Below are 23273 nucleotides of genomic sequence, written 5' to 3' on the forward strand. Positions count from 1 at the left end.
CCGGCAGTCGGCCCAGTGAATGAAGTTATTTTTTTCTCTTTCATTTTATAGTTGTAGTTTACTGATGTATGTTTACTGATGTATGAACATAAAACCAGAGTGAGCGTCCTCTACTGACCAATCAGACTGCAGGGTTTCTAGCTCCACCTTTTAGTACCAGATCTGTGTGCTAGGTACCCCAACAGAGGGGGGACCAAACATGGGGACGCTAAGGAACGCTTCTGTTGCTACCATCCACAACTTTCACTGTGGGAACAGAAAACAAAAACAGCTGAGCCGCTGCTTCTTCACATCGAAAGGGGTCGGTTGAAGTGGTTCGGGCATCAGATCAGGATCCTCCTGAGTGCCTCCCATTAGAGGTGCTCCGGGCACGTCCGAATGGTAGGAGGCCCCATCGCAGACCCAGAACATAATGAAGGGATTATATATCTCGTCTGGCCTGGGAACGCCAGGAGGAGCTGGAGAGCATTGCTTGAGGGACGTCTGGGTGCTTTGTTTGGGGGGGCAACCAGAAAATCATGGCTTAAAATTTTGTAGTGTGACCTGGGCATAAGATACAAATACAGTCAAGCACATTCATGTTCGTCGTTTGATATTCACAACCTAAAAAGAGCAGTTTGGATAAACATCAAATCCTCTGCAGGTCATAGATTTGACCGGGGTCACTCATGTGTCGAGTATTTGTAGGTGAGTTCTTAAACCACTGGAGGGCAGCAGGAACTCACCGAGGCTCAGGGAAGGACTGATGAGCTTTATTCATTCAGTAGATATCTGTTCATGTGAACTACATTTATATGATGAGACAAAAGTCTGTGGGTCTGCTAACTGGATTAAATGGCTCCTCCAAGTTACACTCTGTCTTTCAGTAAGCACACAAAGTGGGATTTTATGTATTAAAAAAAAAACAATCAAATAAATGTGTTAAATATTTAAACCAGAGATGATGCTCTTGGTTATGTTTGCCATAAATCTTTTAGGTTTGTTTTCTTTATCAACAGACTTCATCACAGAAACATCTCATTCAGCCCTTATTTAGCTTCATTAATGTCTGTCATGTCACTGATATTTACTTTATTACAGATAAATAGGAAAACAATGTCTGACGGTTTCTGTTTGTTTCATTGAGAACTCGAGGTCAATATTTTAAAGGTTTCATAATCCAGTCAGATCAGTACACAAAGTTACACCAAATAATCTCCTGGTGCAATTAGAAGTCTGTTAGGAGGATGTTGGCTCAATATTTGAGAAAATTTGGTGCGTCGCCAAATGGCCACTTTGCTTTTTGGCTCAAATAGTCTGTTTTGGACAACACTCTTCAGAGTTTACCCCATTTTTGTAGTTTCCTCCGACAGACTTAATCCAGTCTTCACTACATGTGGTGCAAAATACATCTGGATTAACCCAAAAATGATGCATTTAGTATTTGATTTTTATTTCCTGTAACAGACACCTTTTAAGGGTTTTTTCCTTTAAATGTTGAACATTTATAAGGAACGCTGGGAACCCTTCCCTGAAGTATTTGATAACCATTGATAGAATTATCTGATTGTTTTTCGCAGTTATCTTTCAGACCACATCTATAAGATGTCAATAAGGACTTTCACTTTTAAAAGATAGCAAACAGGTTTCAAATAGCTACAATCTGAGTGTTTTAGTTTACCTGCCGTTATTAAAAAAGTTAATGTAGTTTTGATATAGTGTCAGTTTTTAGATACTTTCAGTCAGATTACAAACACATGAAAAAAAATCTATGAAAAGTCAGAGTATAGTATCTCATAGACATTTCCTATAAAAATCATAGTACTATGTGAAAATTTCAGTTGTAGTATGGTAGATCAACACTTTCATAAACAAGGTCATAGTATAGTATGTGATATAGTGTTATGAGCCAGGCCATTATTTTTTGGTATTGCTATGCTTGTATTGATCTGCACTGATCTTTCATATGTTCTCTCTTCTACTCTCAGTGTGTGCATGTGATGAAGTGTAATTGGATGTTGCAAGACAGGTGGTGTGTGCTGATTGGGCTGTCCAAAAAAGATTGCCGTCACCGGATTGGCCCACTGCAAGACAGAGGATTTTTAAACCACCAGCTGACAGAAGCTCCTTTCTTTTCACTCGTCCATAACCAACAAAGTCAGAACTTAGACCAGTTTGTGCAATTGTTTGTGCGTACCTGCAGGCAAAAACTTCTGATTTTGGTAAACTAGTGTGTGTATTCTGATAACCGTGTTAATTAGGAAAGGTATTTGATCAGTTTTGATTTGATTTGGTATTTGATTTTGAGTAGGTGAGTTGAATTTTGTTTAGCAGTTTACTTGTCAGAATTATTAGAGGGTTTTCATGTATTCTTTTGTTCGATCACTGTATATAGAGCAGATTAAGTAGTTTTTTAGTGAGAGTCAGAAGTCCTTTTTATTTTATTTTATCTTGTTTTGAAAGGTAGGAGTTTAGGTTAGGAAATTGTCTTTTGTTACACTTTTTTGCGAGGTAATTTCAGGGTCCATGAGTATATTTTTGTTTGTTGTTTTGGGCACTGCTCACCTCTGAAAAAGAATAAACTGCTTTTTTTGTTACTACTGTGCACCTGGCCTTTCTTGGGAGTGGGAAGAGTGGAGGGGCTGATCATGTTATGTCTATGGTCCCCTAGACCGGGGACATAACAATAGTATGTCAAAAATTTTATAATAAAAAGTCATAGTAAAGTATGTCAAAAAATGTATAAAACAGAGTTATAGTAAAGTATGTTTAAAAAAGTCACATAAAAAGTCATAGTATGGTCTGTGATAAAAATTCATTGAAAAAGTCATAGTATAGTATGTCAAAAATTTTGTAATACAAAGTCATAGTAAAGTTTTTCAAACAAAAGGTCATAGTATTGTAAGTGAAGCAAATTTCATATATAAAGTCATAGTATAATATGTTAAAAAAATTCATGTTAATAAGCCATAGTATAATATGACCAAAATTTTATTAAAAAAATTTGTGGTAAAGTATGTCAAAAATGTAATATTAAAAAAATCATAGTCAAAAATCTTTGTATTACGAAAGTCATAATAAGTCTAAATATGTCATATTATAGCATGTCATCAAAAATCATGAAAAAAGTCATAGTATAGCATGTCGTCCAAAATCATGAAAAAAAGTCATAGTACGGCATGTCGTCCAAAATCATGAAAATAAGTCATAGTATAGCATGTCGTCCAAAATAATGAAAATAAGTCAGAATAGTATGTCAAAATTTTCATATTAAAGTCATAGGATATTATGTCAAAAATGTCATAAAAGCATAATATAGTATGTTAAAATTGTCATATTTAAAAATCAGTGTAGTATGTCAAAATTTTCATTTTAAAACTTTATAGTATAGTATGTCACAAAAAACTGTCACAAAAATGCCCTTTGAAAAGAACAGTTCAGTATTTCATTAGGAAAATCATAATAAAAAATCTTTGTATAGTATGTTGTAAAAAATAACACAGTTTTAGTTTCTTAACTTTTATTTTTAGATGAGAACAAGGACTGGTATCAGTGACTGGAAGTAAAGCATCACTGCACAAGTGTTCACTGTAAAAAATGATGTTTACATGAGAGGTACACACAACTTTGTCTCTAGACACGATCTGCACATATCTTCACAGTAACCACCATCATCATCATCATCATCATCATCATCATCATCATCATCATCAGGTAGATCTCAGGCAACATCAGCACCATTAAAAACAGAGAATATCATCACAATGTCAGGTAATTATTTACAAGTTCATATAAAAAATACACTGTGAGTTGAAGCACAGACAGTACAATAAATCTTGTTAAGTCTAAAAACGTTTTTTAGCCCTTACCACACTCTCACCAGCCCTCTGCTTTCTTAATCTTTGTAATTTGAATGATAGTCACATAATTACAAATAAAACAGGAAGACAATATATGCGATGCTTTTACATTAAATTGCAGTTGGCTGTTTCTAATAAACTGGATTTGGTATTCAATAAAAACAACTTTTTGTTCAGGTCAACATCTAAACAGTTTTATCATCCAATCAGATCAGTTAACAACTTACACCAAGTAACCACTCACTCGTATTTACTGTCAGCTGGGAGGATGTCGGCTAAATATTTGAGAAAATCTGCCACATTTGTCTTTTGGCTCAAAAGTCTTTGATGAGTTCCTAAAATTAAGTCTGTTTTGGGCTACGCCCATTTTTGTCAGATTATCCACCATTTTTGTAGTTTCCTCCTACAGATTTAATCCAGTCTTCGCTAAATGAGTTTTTTTTAAATTTACTTTTTTATTTTTATTTCCTGTAACTGGCCATATTCTTGTGGTTGTAGCCAAACTGCTTTGACTCTTGAACACGTTGAGCAGTTTCAGTTAATCTATGTGACGACTCCACGGAGGACTTTGAGTTGATCTGATTGCATTTGGCCTGTAGGTGGCGTTTCAGCAACAAGAACTGTCTGATTCAGACCTGATTAAGTCTGTTGGCTTTTTCTACAGATCACAGAACAGAAATATCTTCAGTGACTTCTGACGGGTTATGTTCAGGTGAGTGTCAACGTTTTTCATTTGCAGACACTTTTTAAGGGTTTTTTTCTTTAAATGTTGAACATTTATAAGGAACGCTGGGAACCCTTCACTGAAGTATTTGATAACCATTGATAGAATTATCTGATTGTTTTTCGCAGTTATCTTTCAGACCACATTTATAAGATATCAATGAGAAATTTCACTTTTAAAATATAATAAAAACACCTTCAGTACCGTTTCAAATGACTATAATCTGAGTGTTTTCGTTTACCTGCCGTCTTTAAAAAATCCCTGTAGTTTTGATTTAGTGTCACTTTGTTCTGACTTAAGAGAGAAACTCTTCAACCAGGAGTCAGATTATAAACACATGCTGCACAAACATTTCAGAAACTATATCTGAATTAAACAGTCAATCATTTCACCTGAAGTGTGACATCATAAATACAGTGAGGTCTGAACATCTTTTAAGGGCCAAAAATATAAATCTGTAAAATGATCATAGAAATGTTTGATTCAAGTAGGAATGTAAAAAACAAAAACAAAAAAAACCAAATTGAGTTAAGCGTGTTTTGTTCTTTGTCTCCCAGCAGCAGCAGCAGCAGTGTTATTGTCGCTCTGCAGACCTCAAAGGTTTCTCTCCACACACTGACCATCGTTGGCGTCCGGGCAGCGGCAGGTGAACCCGCCAAGCCGCGGCAGACAAAGGTGAGAGCAGCCGCCATTGTTGGAGCAGTAGTTATAGACTAACAGGAGAGAGAAGGGAACAAAGTTAGTAAGTCATCAGTACAGGGCTGCTAGGGATTCATTACAATATCTGATTTCTGAATATGATCCTAACCCTTTCAAATTCTACACCTCAGTAATGTATCGACTTTGAGTACTGTCTTATGAAGTGAATAAAATTTGGCCCCAGTCAACATTCATTTCAAGATTAACAGATTTTTATGTGGTAAAAATTTTATGTGAAAAGTCATAGAACAGTTATGTCCAAAAAGTTTCATTAAAAAAAGTCATGGTAAAGTATGCCATAAAAATGTAACGTAAATAGTAACAGTATAGTACATGGTAAAATTTTTATATGAAATGTCATAGTAAAGTATGTCAAAAAAAATCATAAAAACAGTCAAAGTATATGTGATAAAAATTTTGTATAATTAGTCATAGTATAGTATGTAATAAAATATTTCCTAATAATGCATGTCAAAAATTCCATTTAAAAATCATAGTATAGTTTGTGATAAAAATGTCATTAAAAAAGGACAGAAAAATAACAGAATATTAAAAAAAGAAAAAACAACTTTCTGCAGAAAAATAAAAACGTATCAATATAAAAAACTGTCAGCGTAACAAAGACTCACTGAAAAAGAGAGGCATGAAGAAAACACATCAGGATGCAAAAATATGTGTTGTAACGCCAGGCTGTTTTTATTTAGTGGAACTTTTTTCCGTATCACTACAAGTACATAGTTCAAGTGTTTCAATGCTGATGTTTCCTTTGTCTGTCCCAGTTTCCTTTTGAATGCCAAATTTTATTTTCGATGCCAAAATCTGAAGTCACTGTAACAGTGCCTCTCTTTTTAAGACAGAGGAGCGAAAACGCCCTCCAGTGCTGTCCTGTTGTTACAGGGTCGCACCGCCGGTGACGCAGACTGTAAAAACATCACAACAGGAAGAAGTGATCACCAAACATGTTGCCAAGCAAAACATTAATGTTTAGTGAGGCTGCAGCTTCAGGACGTGCATTCATCAGCGGACGGTTTCTACTCGTCAGTGTTACTGAGAAACCAGCAGGTGGACGGTGAAGCTGTTTCTCATCATGGCCTGCTGTATAGCTCAGGGCTCAGAGCCAGCTGTGAGTCTCCATATCCACAGCTGGCATCCCCCTGAGGTCACTTCACCCGCAGTTCCCACGCTTATATCCATCCACATAATATATGCATCTGGAATCAATTACTACGGTCACAGAGTACATGTGTGCTCTGATCCAGACTCCACTGAGCCGCTTTATACATCAAAACTCAAGTCCCATTTACAGGGTGTGAATGTCAGGCTGTTGTTCCAGCTCACCGCTGATTATAGAAGGTACGATCCCATCGTGGAGGGACAGAGTTGCCTCACCTGTAAGTTGGCAGTGGGGGTAGTAACAGTGCCGAATCAATGTCTGTGTAAAAGGGACAGCTGGCAGGACGGGTGTGAAGCTTCAACAACGTGTTATGACTGTGACCCACCATGGGAAATTTAAAAAGCAGCTAACAGCAGGTAGCCATGAACTCAAAGAAGAATAGCAGCCGAAAATGTTCGAAAATTAGTAAAACAATGACGTCTAGGAGCTCTTTACCCTCAAGCAGAGGACAAGGTCAACCACCGCATAATCACTGGCATCACCAAAAAGTGCTGCAGACGCCTACGTTACATATCACACTTATATATCACACTAGAGGCCGGCGAATGTGAATGTGTGTGAATGGGTGAATGTGTCTCGTAGTGATTACTGTAACCAGTACTGTGATACTGTAACCAGTATATTTCCTCAGGTTGTCCTTCCTGACCTGACAGACACTGCTCAGGGCGGCGCAGTCTGATGCAGCAGTGTATTAAATTCAAACTACTTTAAGTCAAAGTATTAAAATCGACTGCAGATTATTAACCATGATGCGTGTAAGTGGAGCGACGCTGTACCTTGTGGACACTGTGTCGTTGTCGTGGTGATGCCGTACAGCCGAGAGCGTTTCTGTGGCAGAAACTCTTCAGTCTCTTTGTCTGAGTGACGGTCGACAGCGACCACCGCCTCCCTGAAAAAAAGCACACAGTGACGTTTGATGGTCAGATTGTTAAACACACTTAATGTGACGGTGCAGTCAAACAGCTGAGCAGCATTTACGTCTCAGCAGTGATGTTTATTTAAAGTCCACTCAGACTCTATTACTTTACTGCAACACTGCTCAGGTCTGTGAGGAGACACAGATACCAGCAGAGCCGTCTTAGAGTGTTTCTACAGGAAGTGATGATGTAACCAGGTGTAAGTGGACAGTGTGAGGGCGTTACCTCCTCCAGTCGGTGTAGTAAAGGTTCCTCCCGAAGGAGACGAGAGCGAAGGGATACTGGATCCCTTCAACGATCTGCCTCCTCCGCCTGCGGTGAGGATCCATACACTCCACCTTACGAGTCCCTGCGGACCCAGCGACCAATCATTAACAGTGTGGAACAGGTGATGAAAACTACATGTGGCGGACTACTGACTCAGGACCAGTTCTAGATGGTTCTGTGTTTGGACAGTCACATGGTCATAGATCATTCTCAGGTGTGTCTCACCTGCGTCGGCCCAGCACAGCTGTTGGTCTTCGAGGTCAAAGGTCAGACCGTTGGGAAGCCCCAGGTCATCTTTCACCAGGACGGTCCGCTCCGTCCCGTCCATGTTGGACATCTCAATTTTAGGACCGTCTCTGTTCCAGTCTGCCCAGTACAGCCGCCTGCACCGACACGACAAAACCAGTTAAACCAAACCACCAGTGCTCATATCAATACTAATACTACAACTACTGCTGTAATCACTACTTTCACTACTGGTACTATTACTACTACTTCTTATAATACTCCTGGTACTTCAGCTCTCACATCAGTATTCTCAGTTACTGTTACTCGTTAAGTTACATCAACATTGTGCTGACAGTTTAAGGAGCTCATGTTGCAGTGACACCTTTAAATCACTGTGATTGATTGGTTGTGTCTGGTTGTGATTGTCCAGCACTCACCCGTACGCCGGGTTGGTGACGATGGGTCGAGGGTTGATCAGATCGGTGTCGAACAGGACTCGCCGCTGGCTGCCGTCCAGTTTGGAAACCTCCACGGTGTCACGCATGGAGTCGGTCCAGAAGAGGAGGCGGGCCACGTGGTCGATGGCGATGCCTTCAGGACTCTGGAGGTCTGAGGATGGCGGGAACAGACACAGATCAGAGTTCAGTCAGGACGGAGTGAGGACGGATCAGCCCCATCTGAGCGCCACGTACAGTCTCTGATGGTTCTGACGGGACTTAAAATAATTCTCAGACATCTTTACATATATATACATATATTATTTTATATATATATATATATATATATATATATGTACACACATCTTTTTTAAGAACTTTTTTTATTAATGCGACTACGACTTTAATTTCCAACATGTCTTCTTCGTGCTGTTACTTTTTATTTGTCATTCTACTTTTGGGTCTTTGATTTGATTTTGAATATGTATTGTTGTAAGTGTCTAACCCATTAACCCAAAATGTGGATAAATTCCTCTCCAGACCTGTTTCCAAATGTTTAGTCTTTTTAAGTGAATTTGAGATTAGTGACACAGAGTGGGGGAAGTGATGAAGTACATTTACTCAAGTACAGTTTTGATGTACTTTACCTGAGTATTTCCATTTTGTGCTACTTTACATTTCTACTCCGCTACATTTATTTAATAACTAAAGTTACTTTACAGATTCCAACAAATAAATTATGACATATTATTATAGATAAAACTTTATAAAACACGTATACGCGCAGTACAGGCTTATAGACTTTACATTGTGACCATGTCACAGATTTTTTAATCACTTTTCTCGGCTTGAGGAAAATTGTACAAATGTAAAACCTTCATGGCTCAAAAATTCACAATATACAGTAAAGAGTCATAATTGACCTTGATTGTAATTTAGGTGGGAAGGGGAATAAAACAACTGTTAATAGTAACAGACCTGAGTACGCTGGATGTCTCAACAGTTTTCACACTTTGTATCTTCTGTTTTGTTCAATAAATAAAATTTTCCAGCTTGTTAGATTATTCAGAGTATACGTCTGCATGATCATAAAAACTGTAATGAAATAGTAATGTGAACATTAACAGGATGCAAACTGCTGCTGCAACGATCAGTCGATTAATCGATGGACAGAAAATTAATGAGCAACTATTCTGATCTTTTGTTGTTAAACAAAAAAAGCCAAATATTTTCTCATGTCATGCTCCTTAAAGGGACAGTTCACATCTTTTGAAGCAGGGTTGAATGAGAAACTTACGGTTAGTAAACAGTATGATGTTTTTTGGTGGGCGGGGCTTAGCTGGAGGCAAAACAGTTCTCCACAGACATTAGCTAGCGCTAGTTAGCAAGTTGTGTTGTCTTGTTTTAGACGATGGAGGAAGATGATGTGCGTTCAGAAACACTCATTGTGAGTGTGGGAGTGCACAGCGTTGATAAATTGGGAGCGCTGTCTGAATGTAGCGTTGGGTTATCCAGAGCAGCGCAGTATCAGTTTAAGTGTCCACTACATTGAGAGTATTTTCACTGCTTTACCTTAATGTCAGACAGTGATTTCCAACAGGAAAATGAAGCCTTTATATCGCTCTCTTCAAAGCCAGACACTTAACATCACTGAATACAGGAGCTGCTGATCTACAGCTGCCTCGATCAGTGACTTAGTTAGTGTTATTGTGTCTCCTGCCTACTGTAGTTAATACACAGACTATGGATAAGTACCTCATATAACCCCACTTAAAAAAATCCAAGCTGTACCGTTAACTGTGAGAATTTGATGCTTTTTCGTCATACGTGATAATAAAGGGAACGGCTTTGGATTTTTGGAAACCAATCTACTTCCTGTAAATGTGACTGAAACTGTTGACACTGGATGTAAGTCATAGGCTGCAGATATGAACGTATTACACGTCCTCAGGATGCTGGTTATGACACACGTTTTTCACTCAGCCTGCAGAGATGACTGGACTGATATTTCTTGGTGTGCAGTGGGAGCAAATATCTCACCGTCCTTCATCCCCTGCTGTGTTGACTTTACGTCTCTGCTGTTGTACCTTTAGTGACGACCGGAATGACATCTCCTCCACTCAGTCTGGCCTTGCTGATAGCCGGCCCAGTGATGTCAGTCCAGTAAACCATCTTCTCCACACAGTCGTAGGCCACGGCGATCACCACCCGGTCCTGAGAGGAAACACAGGGGGAAACAGACGCTCTCATTCAACTGGAGTTTTATTTTCAAAGAGTCTTTTGTGTTGAAGTGACAGGACGTCAGCGAGCCGTCTGACTCCAAGACGCCAAACACTGATGGAGAGCTTTGTGTTCAGCTGCAGTACATTAATACTTTAACTTATGGGCTTTGTAACCGAGAAGAAAAGAGCTCTGATGCTGAAATCTGTTACAGAACAATCAGAGGATTGTCTCACAGCAGCCAGGAACGCTCAGAAGTGATTTAACTACATTCACGATGAACACTGACACTGTGTGTATGTTCCTTATTACGAGGACCGAATGCCGTCACCAGAAAACCTCTCCAGAGTCAAGATATTTTGGCTTTTTCTCACTTTGTCAAGAAGCACATTTGGGTTCAGGAGTTTCTCTCAGCGTGACTCAGTTGTGACAGAAATTATGGCAAAAACTACAAAACTAGAATTAATGCCTCTGTGAACCAGTCCAGTGTCTCTGACAGTCTCCATCCATGCCAGTGAAAACATGGATGCTTCACACACAGAAGATCTATACAATCAGCACAGTTTCAAGATTAGAGTCACCAATTCAGTATCTGACCAAAAATCTGACCAAGAGTACTGTCTAAAACAGATTTCTAAATGGAAGTTTGTCACTGGCATCAATTTTTACACTGCCAGTCACATGAATATGGTGTATAGAGTCAGACTTTTGTTTAGTTCCTACGTTCCCTGAAGGCACTGTCACTCATGATTCCACAGCCCTCTCAGTTGATGCCACGCCCCCCACGCCACATCAGGGTCAAAAGTCTGAAACTGAAAAAACAGATTTGAAACTGAAAAAAAAAGATCTGAAAGTGAAAAAAAGATTTGCAAGTGAAAAAATAAGATTTGAAACTGTAAAAAATAAGATCTGAATCTGAAAAGATAAAACATGCAACTGAAAAAAATAAGACCTAAAATGTCAAAATATATATGGAAGTGAAAAGTGAAAATAAATTATTCATTCAAAAGAATTACCAAAGTGAATCAAAATTATATTTAACCTGAAAAAACGTTTCATATACTTATTTTATTGTTTTACATTGTTGTATTTTTCAAAATTCAAGATCAACACATGAATTTTCAGTTTCAAATTTTATTTTTTCAAGTACAAAACTTCTGACCCTAATGTAGCTCCATATTCTTGCTATATCTGGTTTACAAGAATGAGATAGACGAGGTCAAAGTGACCTTGACCTTTGACCACGAAAATCTAATCAGTCCATCCTTGAGTCTAAGGGGACATTCGTGCCAAATTTGAAGAGGTTCCCTCAATGTGTTCTTAACAGCATTCAGAGGAATGGTACTACGTACGGACAACCTGAAAACATTATGCCCAGAAAACTCGCCCAGTTTATCTTGGTTGCAGTCGCGTTTGCATGTCGTTTGTGTGAAACTATGGCCGTGCGCGACAGGACAAATTTATGTTCTAACAATGCAGTGAAATCTCATCTAACGTTCTTACGGGGACGTGCAGCAGAGGTTTGGCCTCCTCCTTTTTTATGTTGTATCCATCCAGAGGAACACGTTCAATCTTCCCACTCTGAGCGAACAGCAGGTGTGTTCCTGGAGCAACAGGGTGAACGTCAGGCCGCGGGGTCGGACCCACCGGAGTAGGGGTCACCGCCTGGTTGATACCTACAAATCAGAGGATTGTTAATTTATTCAGGAGAAGCAGAGTTTAGTCAGGCCGCTGTGGTGTTTGGTTAAGGATCCAGTGGACTCACACAGAGGGGTGCTGCCTGGTCCGGTGCGAGTGTTGGGGATCTCCTGGCCGTTGGCATCCACGCACCAGCACTGTCCGATGCTGGTGTGGCACTGCGTGGGCTCGTAGGCTCCGTGTCGGTCACACTGAGGGACATACTGACCGATGGCCGGCCGAGGACGGAAGAGCGAGAAGAGGCTGGAGCCAGAAGTGGAAGTCTGGGCGCTCTCTCGGTGACGCTCACACAGGGTCTTCTCGTGTTCTGTGGACAGGAAGTAACAATCAGAGTGAGACATCAACAGTCTGTGAATAAACTAAACTGTTGGAGAAGTTGGAGGCTTCACTTCACACATGGCTGAAATCCTCCAGTGAACGGAGTAGAGGAAGTACAGGATAAAGCCTGGACGTCACTGTTCGTCCATCTGTCTGTGTTTTCTTCCAGTTTTTTGTTACGAGCAATTGTGCGTATTTTAAGTGGACGTTCTTGCCTAATTTAAAGAAATTCCTTTAAAGTGTTCTTGAAATATCCCATTTTTGAGAATGAAATGGACAAGATCATTGTGACCTTGACCTCTGGCCACCAAATTCTAATCAGTTCATTCTTGGGTCCAGGTGGATGTTTATGCCAAATTTGAAAAGATTTTCTCAAGATGTTCTTGAGATATTGCGTACACAAGAATGAGACCGACATGGTCACAGTGACCTTTGACCTTTGAACATCAAATTCTCATTAGTTTATCCTTGAGTCCAGCTAAGGGTTTGTGCCAAATTTGAGGAAAATCCTTTAAGGCCTTCTTAAGATTTCAAAAGAATGAGACAGACACAAGGTCACAGTGACCTTGACCTTTGACCCCCAAAATCTAATCAGTTCATCATTCACTCAAAGTGGACATTTGTGCAGAATTTGAAGAAATACCCTCCAGGTGTTCTTGAGATATCACAATTACGAGAATGAGATGGATGCAAGCTCACAGTGACCTTGACCTTTGACCACCAAATTCCAGTCAATTAATCTTTGAGTCCTACTATGTTTGTGCCAAATTTGAAAAAAATCCTTCAAGGTGTTCTTGAGATACTGCATTTATAAGAATGTGACTCGAGGTCATGCTGACTTTGACCTTTGTCCACCAAATTCTAATCAGTTGACTTAAAGTAGATGTTTGTGCCAAATTTTAAGAAATCCCCCTCAAAGTGTTCTTGAGATATCACTTTCACGAGAATGAGATGGGTGCGAAGACACAGTGACCTTGACCTTTGACCACCAAAATCTAATCAGCTCATCATTCACTCAAAGTAAACGTTTGTGCCAAAGAAGAAGAAATACTTTCAAGGTGTTTTAGAGATATCATGTTCACGAGAATGGGACAAACAACCAAAAAACATAAACCGCGGAGGCATAAAGAATTCTTGCGGTGGGGACACAACATAAGGGGCGGGGTGTTAGAACTATTAAAAAGTTCCTACTGTCCAAAATGCCTTTTTATGTCCTACTCTGAATATTGAGCCAGTTTTTATCTATTATTTCTTCTCTTTTCAGTGCGAGTATGGCAGGAGTGCAGCAAGAGTGTGGCAGAAGTATGGCAAGAGTACGGTGAGAGTACAGCGAGAGTACGGCCAGAATATGGCGAGAGTATGGCAAGAGTACGGCGAGAGTATCGTGAGAGTACGGCTGGACTACGGTGAGAGTACAGAGAGAGTATGGCAAGAATTTACAAATCAAAATATATTCTATACCAGTGGTTCCCAGCTGGTAGGTTGCAGCCAAAAAGTGGGTCTCGGGTCCGTTCTGAATGGACCACAAGTAACTTGAGAGAACGTGTCAAGTTTGTTAAAAAAAAAAAACCCCCAAAAAAAACACTTTATTTTGATGTACAATGAATATCTGTCACAGAACTTTTATTTTGAAGTGCTGTTTCCTGCTGTAGAGTGAGTGACTAACTGACAACTATTCAACAGCAACAGAAAACTAACTCTACGATATGGACAAACACAAGTATGATGGTGAATATAATAAACAGTGTGGATCTTGTACTGATGACTGAGGTGAAATCTGGACCCTGAAGCTGGACCAGTTGAGAACCAGTGTTCTTTACAACCTAATTGAGTGATGAGACATATCTAACGGTCTTTTATGTCTCCTCACAGGTGAAACGTTATCGAAGCAGATTCAGTATTTTCCTGCTGCTGAACAAGTTTGTGTGCGTGGCAGCTGCAGACAAACATGTGAGTGAGCTGCAGATTAGAGATGAGCAGGAGGCTCTTTATGTCTGCGGTCACATCCAGGGGCCACGGTGACATCTGGAAGAGCCTCAGCTCTCCTCACACTCTCTTATCCTCAAGGGTATATCTGTGAAACGAATCACAGAGCAGCCATAACAGTCCTGTCTGACAGACAGCGGCGCGTCCTCACAGCGCCACGTCTGATAACAACTATCAGACCAACAGAAAAAAAAAAACCCACAGGAGGACCCCTCAGAGCGAGACAGAGGGGTAAGATCAAAGAGTGCCCGGACAAAAAGAGACACAGCAAGAGACGCCATGACAAGTTATGACAGGGGACAAAAAAATGATGCGTCTCAGAAGCCAGGCAGCTCATAAAGAGGACGAAAATATGACAAAACTCTGGTGCGGAGGAGTGAGCTGTAATTAGCTCCCAGCTGCTGACACCTGGAATCACTGGAGGAGCCTGAAGCTTTGGAACAACGCCAAACCACCAACACAACAACAAACAACAACAAACTGCTGTCAGCCAATCAGGACTCTGCATGATAAATATAACCGATCAGATCAGGAGGAATTCATCTTTTAACTTCTCAACTCAACTCAACTCAACTTTATTTATATAGCCCTTTAAAACAGCCACGGCTGAAACAAAGTGCTGTACATAAATAGACAAAGCAACACAGGGACATAAAACAATTAACAGGAAATAAATACTAAAATAATTGTTTATTGTTTTTAAAACAATTTAAAAACAATAAAACAATAAATAAAACAAACTATAAAACACTAAAACAGAAGCAGAGTCTCATGCAGAGTTGAAAGCCAAGGAATAAAAATGGGTTTTTAGACGAGTTTTAAAAATGGACAGTGAGGAGGCTTGTCTTATGTGGAGGGGTAGCTCGTTCCACAATTTAGGAGCGGCAACGGAGAAAGCTCTGTCCCCTCTGAGCTTCCGTTTGGACCTCTGCACCTCCAGAAGCAGCAGATCAGCTGACCTGAGGCACCAAGCAGGAGCGTAGGGGTGAAGAAGCTCAGAGAGGTAAGGTGGGGCCAGACCATTTACAGATTTAAAAACTAATAAAAGAATCTTAAAATGGACTCTAAAGTGCACAGGCAGCCAGTGGAGTAAAGTGGAGTGGAGTGGAGTGTAAAGTAACAGTTGTAACTTTATATTATATATATATATATATATATATATATATATATACATATATATATATGAGACAGACACAATGTCATAGTATCCTTCACCTTTCACTTTTGACCACCAAAACCTAATCAGTTCATCTTAGAGTTAAAATGGACATTAGTGCCAATTTGAAAAAAAAAAAAAAACCCAAAAGGCATTCTTGAGATATAGGGAGACAGAGCAAGTAAAAGTCAAAGTGGATGTTTGTGCCAAATGTCAAAAACTTCCCTTGAGTTGTCTTGAGATACAAGGTTCACAAGAATGAGACAGACAAGGTCACAATGACCTTGACCTTTGACCACCAAAATCCAAAATCTGATCAGTTCATGGTTGAGTCCAAGTGAACATATTTGCCAAGTCTAAAGAAATTCTCTTTAAGCGTTCTTGAGAACGCTCGTTGACAAGGATGGGATGGAAGTATATAGATGCATTTATTATGCCGGCCATGGCTGTCACCGGTGCGGAGGCATAATAAACAAAGCTTTTGTTTTATTAACGTTTAGACTCAGACGTGACTGATCAAGCCACTGTGTAATTTCATCTAATGCCGTTTTTTTACTTGCTGGTAATTCAGCTGTTATTGCATGTGTGTACATGACTGTCTCGTCTGCGTACATTTGTATTTCTATGCCATGACACAGATTTTGGAGATTGTTAATGTAAAAGCTAAATAACAGCAGACCCAACACGGACCCTTGTGGAACACCCATTGTTCACTTCTAGCACCATCTGCTGTAACCGTCCAACGTCACAGCTCCAGTTACACTGTGCATGTATTAAACCCTGTCACTCCCATGAGGTCAGAGGGTGTGTCCCAGCCTCTTTTGAAAAGCTTTGGTGACAGTGCAGCGGCGTAAAAGCCCGTTGAGTGAACCTGCTCTGGACAACCAGGAGAGAAACTGGGCCTTGGACAACAAGTCCACCAAACTTCAGATGGCTGGTAAATGTTCAGATTGTGAAGAAATCTTTGGTAATTTTAGGGATTTCCATCAACCTGCTGACATCTGAGATCAGGACGAGACACACTGATGTCTTTCATTTTTTTGTGATTCTGTTTATAACCCTGAAACGATCTGAGCGTCCAACATGAACCTCAGCTGTACATCTGTTGGATCCACCATAAAATGTGTTTACACTCTGATCACTTTACTGACATCCTTCAGCGTTCTGCTCCGTCACCTCATCCCCCTGCACAACCTTCAGCTGAACGCTGACATCCTGCAGACTTCACACAGTTTACATTTGTCTCTAAAATGTCTGCAAAACCAACTTCAGTCTGTACAAGCTGCCACACATACCAACACATACAAACACAGCCGAAACAGTGTCTTATTAAAACTCTTCGCCGGTCAGGAGAGAAGGTCGATCTTTACCAGGGACCACAACGCTGCTTTCAGAAGGGTTTAGAAAAAGATGTCTCCAGCTTTCAGACTGATCTTCTTCAACTGTTTTTATGACTGTACGGCACTTACCTGAGGCAATGCACTGGAAGCCGTCACCATGGAAACCGGGGCGGCACTGGCAGGTGTATGAGCCCTGTGTGTTGGAGCAGATGGCGTCGCGGTGGCATCGTTCCTGCTGACACTCGTCTACATCTGAGTGGGCAGAGAGAGAAAAACAAACAAAGATGAAGACAAACACATGGAGGTGATTTAAGATGCAGTACCACTGATGACCACCAGGTGCTGACTCCAGTCCCTTACAGCTCCCGTGTGTCTCATTTAGGAGGACATATTGGCAGAAAGGAATATAACATAGTCAGTGTGTTTTCGTTAGTGTATAAACACCTGAAAATAAGAATCGTCGTGTTTTCGTTACCTTAGAATGAGTTGTTTATAATGAGGGTACTTGTCTACAGAGGTCGCCATGTTGCACCACAATACAATACGATACGATGAGATGTGATACCATACGATAAAATATAATGCGAAACTAAACAATACCATACGATGTGATACATTACTATATGATATGATGTGGTACAATACAATACGATGTGATATGATACAATACGATATGATACGATGTGATACCATACAATACAATATATGATACGATATAATATGAGACGATACTATACAATACGATACAATATGATGCGATAGGATACGATACAATATGATGCAATACGATATAATATGATACCAAACGTTATGATACGATACGATGTGATACAATACAATGTGATATGATACAATACCATACGATAGGATAGGATACGATGCGATACGATACAATACAATATGATATGATGTGATACGACATGATACAATACATTACCATAGGATGCAATTCGATAAGATACATTATGATACAATATGATACGATAGGATATGATGTGGTGCGATATAATGCGATACGATATCATACAATACAATACACTTTGTCTCCATAGGTAAATTTGTCTTGGACTCAGGAGCTGCACAAGTATTGTATCAGTACATGAATTAAAATACTGACATCTATAGAAATTTGGTTCAAACATGGATTCAGATAAACCACCGACTCCCAGAGAAATGACCAGATATGTTTTTAAAGACTATCTTACAAAAGGACAGTTTGGTCTCGTCCTGCTGTTTTCCCTCCACATATGAACATTCTTCAGCTCAGACTCTCCAGGGTGGGGGTGGGGGTGATGTATATGTGAGAGATGAGCTACACAGCTGTAAGGCAGAGTTCTGCATTTCCTGTCCAGGTGGAAACATTTCCTGTCCAAGGGGCCCACAGCACTGACTGTGTGTTACACTAGAGACATACAAAGTCTCAAACTGTCAAACTGCTGTTTAACATGACACACACAACCTTTCCAAAATCTATCCTCTGCTGCCACAAAGCTTCATGTGGGCCAGTCAGATGTGTGAGACGACTCTTCTGTGTGTCTGAAAGGTCTCTTGTAGAAAGTCCTCTTTACAAATACATGTTACTGAGTAGTATGGTATGGTGTCATGCACACAAACCATTACAATATCACTGCGGAGACCAATCCAAAATCCATGTTATCTTACTGCTCAGCACCCAAACAAAATACTCTGCTTCTGTCTCAGACCCAGCAAACAAAGTCTGCCAAGAAAAGGTCCCCCCTTCCAAAACATAACTCAAATTTTTCATGGCCGTCCAACCAAAAGACGTCTCCTCTGTGCTCACAGGCATGAGAGTGAAATTGAATTAACCTCAGTCTCCGTTTCCACTTCATTCTTTGGGATTTGGGGTCCTCTGTCAGGAAATTTTCAGTGTCAAACACTTGATCTCCTTCATTCTGCTGAATTTTATGAATCACATTCAGCCTTTTCTGCATCAGTTTATCATGTAAATGTCAATAAATAATAATAATAAATAAAATAAAAGACCTCTGCTTCTTTCATGTTTTTATTGGGGGGGTGGGGCAAATGCACAAACTCTAAATATTGAGGGGGACGTGTCCCCTGCTTCCCCCCTGAGATCTATACCTCTCTCCATTGACGCATTACTGAACAGGCCTACTGAGCACAGGCCCAGGGGCCCAGAGTGTCGGAGGGGGCACTGGCCTTCACCTGCATAATGTCAAATTTACACGGAAGAGACACAAAATGACCAAAAAGCGACACAAACGACTACAAAAAGACAAAACACAACTGCAAGGAGAAACACAATGACCACAACAAAGACAGACAAAAAACGACATAAAATAACTTCCAAGAGACTGAAAACACTACACAAGACACAAAAAGACTACAAGGAGACACAAAACGACCAAAAAGGACACACACAAAACAACATAAAAGAGACACAAACGACAACAAAAAGACAAAACACAACTGCAAGGAGACACAAAATGACTACAAGGAGACTCAAAGGACTACAAAAAGACACAAAACAGCCACAAGGTGACACAATGTGACCACAAAACAGACACAAAAATTTCACAAGGCACAAAACAACCAAAAAGAGACCCAAGCGACTACAAAAAAAATACACGACACAACTGCAAACAGACACAAAATGATTGCAAAATGACAGATAAAATTACCCCCAAGAGACTCAAAAGACTACAAAAGACACAAAATTACTACAAGGAGACACAAACATCTACAAAAAGACAATACAGAACTGCAAAGAGACACAAAACGACCAAAAACTGCAAGGAGACGCCAAACAACCAAAATGGACACAAAACAACCACAAGGAGACACAAATGACTACAAGAAGACAAAGCACAACCACACAGAGACACAAAATGACTGCAAAGAAACACACAACAACCTCAAAGAGACAAAACACAACCACAAGGAGACATAAAATAACCTCAAAGAGAGCCCTCAAACGACTACAAAAAGACCCACACAAAGACACAAAGTCACTACAAAGAGACATTAAAAGACCAAATAGATGCATAATGACTACACAGAGAATAAAAACCACCAAAAAGTCTGTGTGTCTTGCTCCTGTGTGGGAGAGGTGGTGGGGCCCTTTGCATATCTGTGCCCAGGGGCCCATTGTCTTATGATCCGCCCATGCCTCTGTCTGCTGAGCTCACATGATTCACATTCATACAAGTCTCAGACAAAGTCAGAGTTTCTTCCTTCGGATAAAAACAATTTAAATTTTGTCTCAAACGTATTAAACAGCTGCTGTGACCTTCACCACAGACCACAGCAGTGATTTTAACATGTCTGAGCTGATACCGTTCGAGTCACAACACTGAAGATCAGCTGAAGGTCGGCTGACTCCACCAACACACAGCTGATAAACTCACCCCGACACACCCGGCCGTCACCCACGAACCCCGGCAAGCAGGAGCAGACATAGGCCGAGCCGCCGGTGTAGCTGCACAGAGCTCTTTCAGGAACATCGCAGTCATGACTTCCTCTCCGACAGTGATCCACTGGATGGTTCTCCTCTGCAAGACGACACAGCCCACATGTTAATAACTGTAGTCTGACTGTAGAGACACTTTCACTTCATCTTTCAGCCCAGATATCAGAACGTTACACTGAATACTTTCTGAAGACGACTTTACACGATGAAACATTAACACAACGGGCTGCAGGTTGTAAATGCATGACACATAGTATCCATATAGGGACGTTTGAAACACAACTTACCCAAAGTTTTTATCAGTGCCTAAAGGACAGATCTGGGGCTTCAGTATGGGACTATAGGAGGTTAAAGGAAACGTTCGGATTTTTTGATATGGGTTGTATAACGTTCTTATCCATTGTCAGTATATTTTTAAAAACACCCCATGTTCAGTGTTTGTGTTTCATTATTACATTGTAAAAAAATCAAACAAATGGTTCACTATGTAAAAGTACCAAACTCGAGATGACTGTGTGACTGTTGTTAAGTGGAACCAAATAAAGGAAAACAACACTAGAATCACCACCACACTGCTGTATGACTCCGCCCACTAAGTTTATTGCTGAGTCCAAGTGAACGTTTGAGCCACGTTTGAAAAAGATTCCCACATTCACAAGAATGCGACAAATGAGGTCACATAGACCTTGACCTTTGATCACCAAATTCTTATCACTTTATTGCTGAGTCCAAGTGGACATGTGTGCCAAATTTGAAGAAATTCCCTCAAGCTTTTCTTGAAATATCATGTTCACAAAAATTAGATGGATGGAAGGTCATGGTGATCTTGACCTTTAACCTTCGACTACAAAATTCTAGTCAGTTCATAGTTGAATCCAAGTCAAACTTTGCGCTAAATTTGAAGAAATTCCCTCAGGCAATCTTGAGATATGCCGTTTACAAGAATAAGACATGGTCACAGTGACAGTCCAAGTGGCCATTTGTGCCAAATTTGAAGAAATTCTCTCAACAGTGTAACTACAGATATAACCAAGTCAAGTTTAAGACTTGTGAGTTGTTGGGTCTGTTAGGCTGGAGAAATTTTTTCTGTCATGTGACCGAAGTAATTGAGACCCATCGAATCTGAATTTCAGACAATTTTAGACTTTTTAAGGCCTGATATTAAGAAAACATAATTTAAGACATTTTAAGACAAAAGTCTTAGACACCCTACTCAACGTGTCCTTGAAATATCCCATTCACAAGAATGAGATGTCACAGTGACCTTGACCTTTGACTACCAAAAACTAATTAGTTCATTGTTGAGTCCAAGTGAACGTTTTGTGCCAAATTTGAAGAAACTCTCTCAAGGTGCTCTTGAGATATCACATTCATAAGAATAGGATAGACAAGGTCACAGTGACCTTGACCTTTGACCACCAAATTTTATTTTGTGTATTGTTGAGTCCAAGTGGACATTTGTGCCAAATTTAAAGAAATTCCCTCAAAGTGTTCTTGAGTTAATGAGACGGACGTACATACAGACTGACAACCTGAAAACATAATGCCTTCAGCTATCGCCGAGAAAGAGGCATTTAAAAAAAAAAAAAAATATTTGGGCCTGCAGATGTCTGATGAGGTGGACTGGACTGATATTTGGGAGGGTCAGACTGTGACTACCAGCTCAAGATCCCACCAGGTATTCTGCAGGAAGAATTTTGAGACACTGAAATTTAGATTTATACGGCAGGGTTATCAGAGACAGGATGGATGCTGGAGGCCGGGTCGTAAATCCACGGCAGACCACTTTCATATATGTTGGGCCTGCCCTCTAATCCGTTCATCTCGGCAAGAGATCGCCCAATAAATATTTTGTGATAGAAGTTAAATCCCAGACAAACTCACAGCCCAGGATGTAAATATCTTCACAAGGCAAGAAAGCCGACACACAGCTGTGGCTGCAGGCGAACCCGCCATCAAAGGACGACTGGATCACAACTCAAACACGACGTATGGAGATATTAAACTTTTCCTTAAAGGGAAACTCTGGTATTTTTCAACCTGGATCCTGTTCTCCCATGTTTTTGTGTTGGTGGAACATTACGTTGTACTGTTACTCAGTGCATGAGTTGATGACGTGAATCCATCAGAACACTTTAAAATTCACTGTGACAACTTTGACCATCACTTTAGTTTTTATATGACACACACTTTTAGTAATGAGTGGAACCAAGATGAAAGTTCCCCAAAAAATAACTTAAAAAATAAATATATCATGATATTATGATATTACTTTCCGTGTAGAGTAATACGTTACTTATTACACTACTTTTGCGTTACTTTGGCAAAATGACCTCAGAAGAACTAATGTTTTCCATTTTTAATGGATGAGGGTCATGTTGTTTCACAGAAGCTCCAGTTTATTACAGTTCATTTCAAATCCAGTGCTGCAGGTCTGACCCATTCATGTGTTCATATACAGTGGTTACCACTTTGGATTACATCCCTGCTTATATTAATAACAGTCTGATGATATAGAACCATTAAATAAATGAACAGCTGTGGACACAGGGAGGGTCATACAGAGCATCAAAGTCTGATAATTATGAGATATGGATAAATATTTGTGGGCCTATGATATGAAACACAACAAACAAATATTGAGGTTGGTATAACAAACAGAATTGTGTGTGATTAAGTCACTATGACGAGTGCAAATTAGGACACCGGAGCTGGAGGACCCACCTGCTGGTTCCTGGTGTGCCGGTCAGCTACAGCAGCACCACAGAGAGTTATGTGTAAGAACACTCGCTCTGCATTTGAAAGTGATGTGAATGGAA

The 23273-nt window shown here is 40.1% G+C and overlaps 1 protein-coding gene across 2 annotated transcripts in view; it reads right to left on the reverse strand.

The window, feature by feature from the left end:
- Window positions 1-3487: 3487 nt before the first annotated feature.
- The window catches only part of LOC126389798 (nidogen-1-like), a 46144-nt gene continuing 26358 nt past the window's right edge, over window positions 3488-23273 (reverse strand). For both annotated transcript variants that reach the window (XM_050043684.1, XM_050043683.1), the window contains 10 exons: window positions 20393-20536; window positions 17133-17255; window positions 12271-12510; window positions 12009-12181; window positions 10373-10499; window positions 8286-8457; window positions 7846-8003; window positions 7579-7702; window positions 7213-7325; window positions 3488-5276 (listed from right to left, as the gene is read on the reverse strand). In XM_050043684.1, the coding sequence (XP_049899641.1) occupies window positions 5158-5276; window positions 7213-7325; window positions 7579-7702; window positions 7846-8003; window positions 8286-8457; window positions 10373-10499; window positions 12009-12181; window positions 12271-12510; window positions 17133-17255; window positions 20393-20536 (1493 nt within the window). In that variant the 3' untranslated portion in view covers window positions 3488-5157. The remainder of the gene's footprint in view (window positions 5277-7212; window positions 7326-7578; window positions 7703-7845; window positions 8004-8285; window positions 8458-10372; window positions 10500-12008; window positions 12182-12270; window positions 12511-17132; window positions 17256-20392; window positions 20537-23273) is intronic.

This window comes from Epinephelus moara, chromosome 5, assembly GCF_006386435.1.
Source record: "Epinephelus moara isolate mb chromosome 5, YSFRI_EMoa_1.0, whole genome shotgun sequence".
NCBI lineage: Eukaryota > Metazoa > Chordata > Actinopteri > Perciformes > Serranidae > Epinephelus > Epinephelus moara.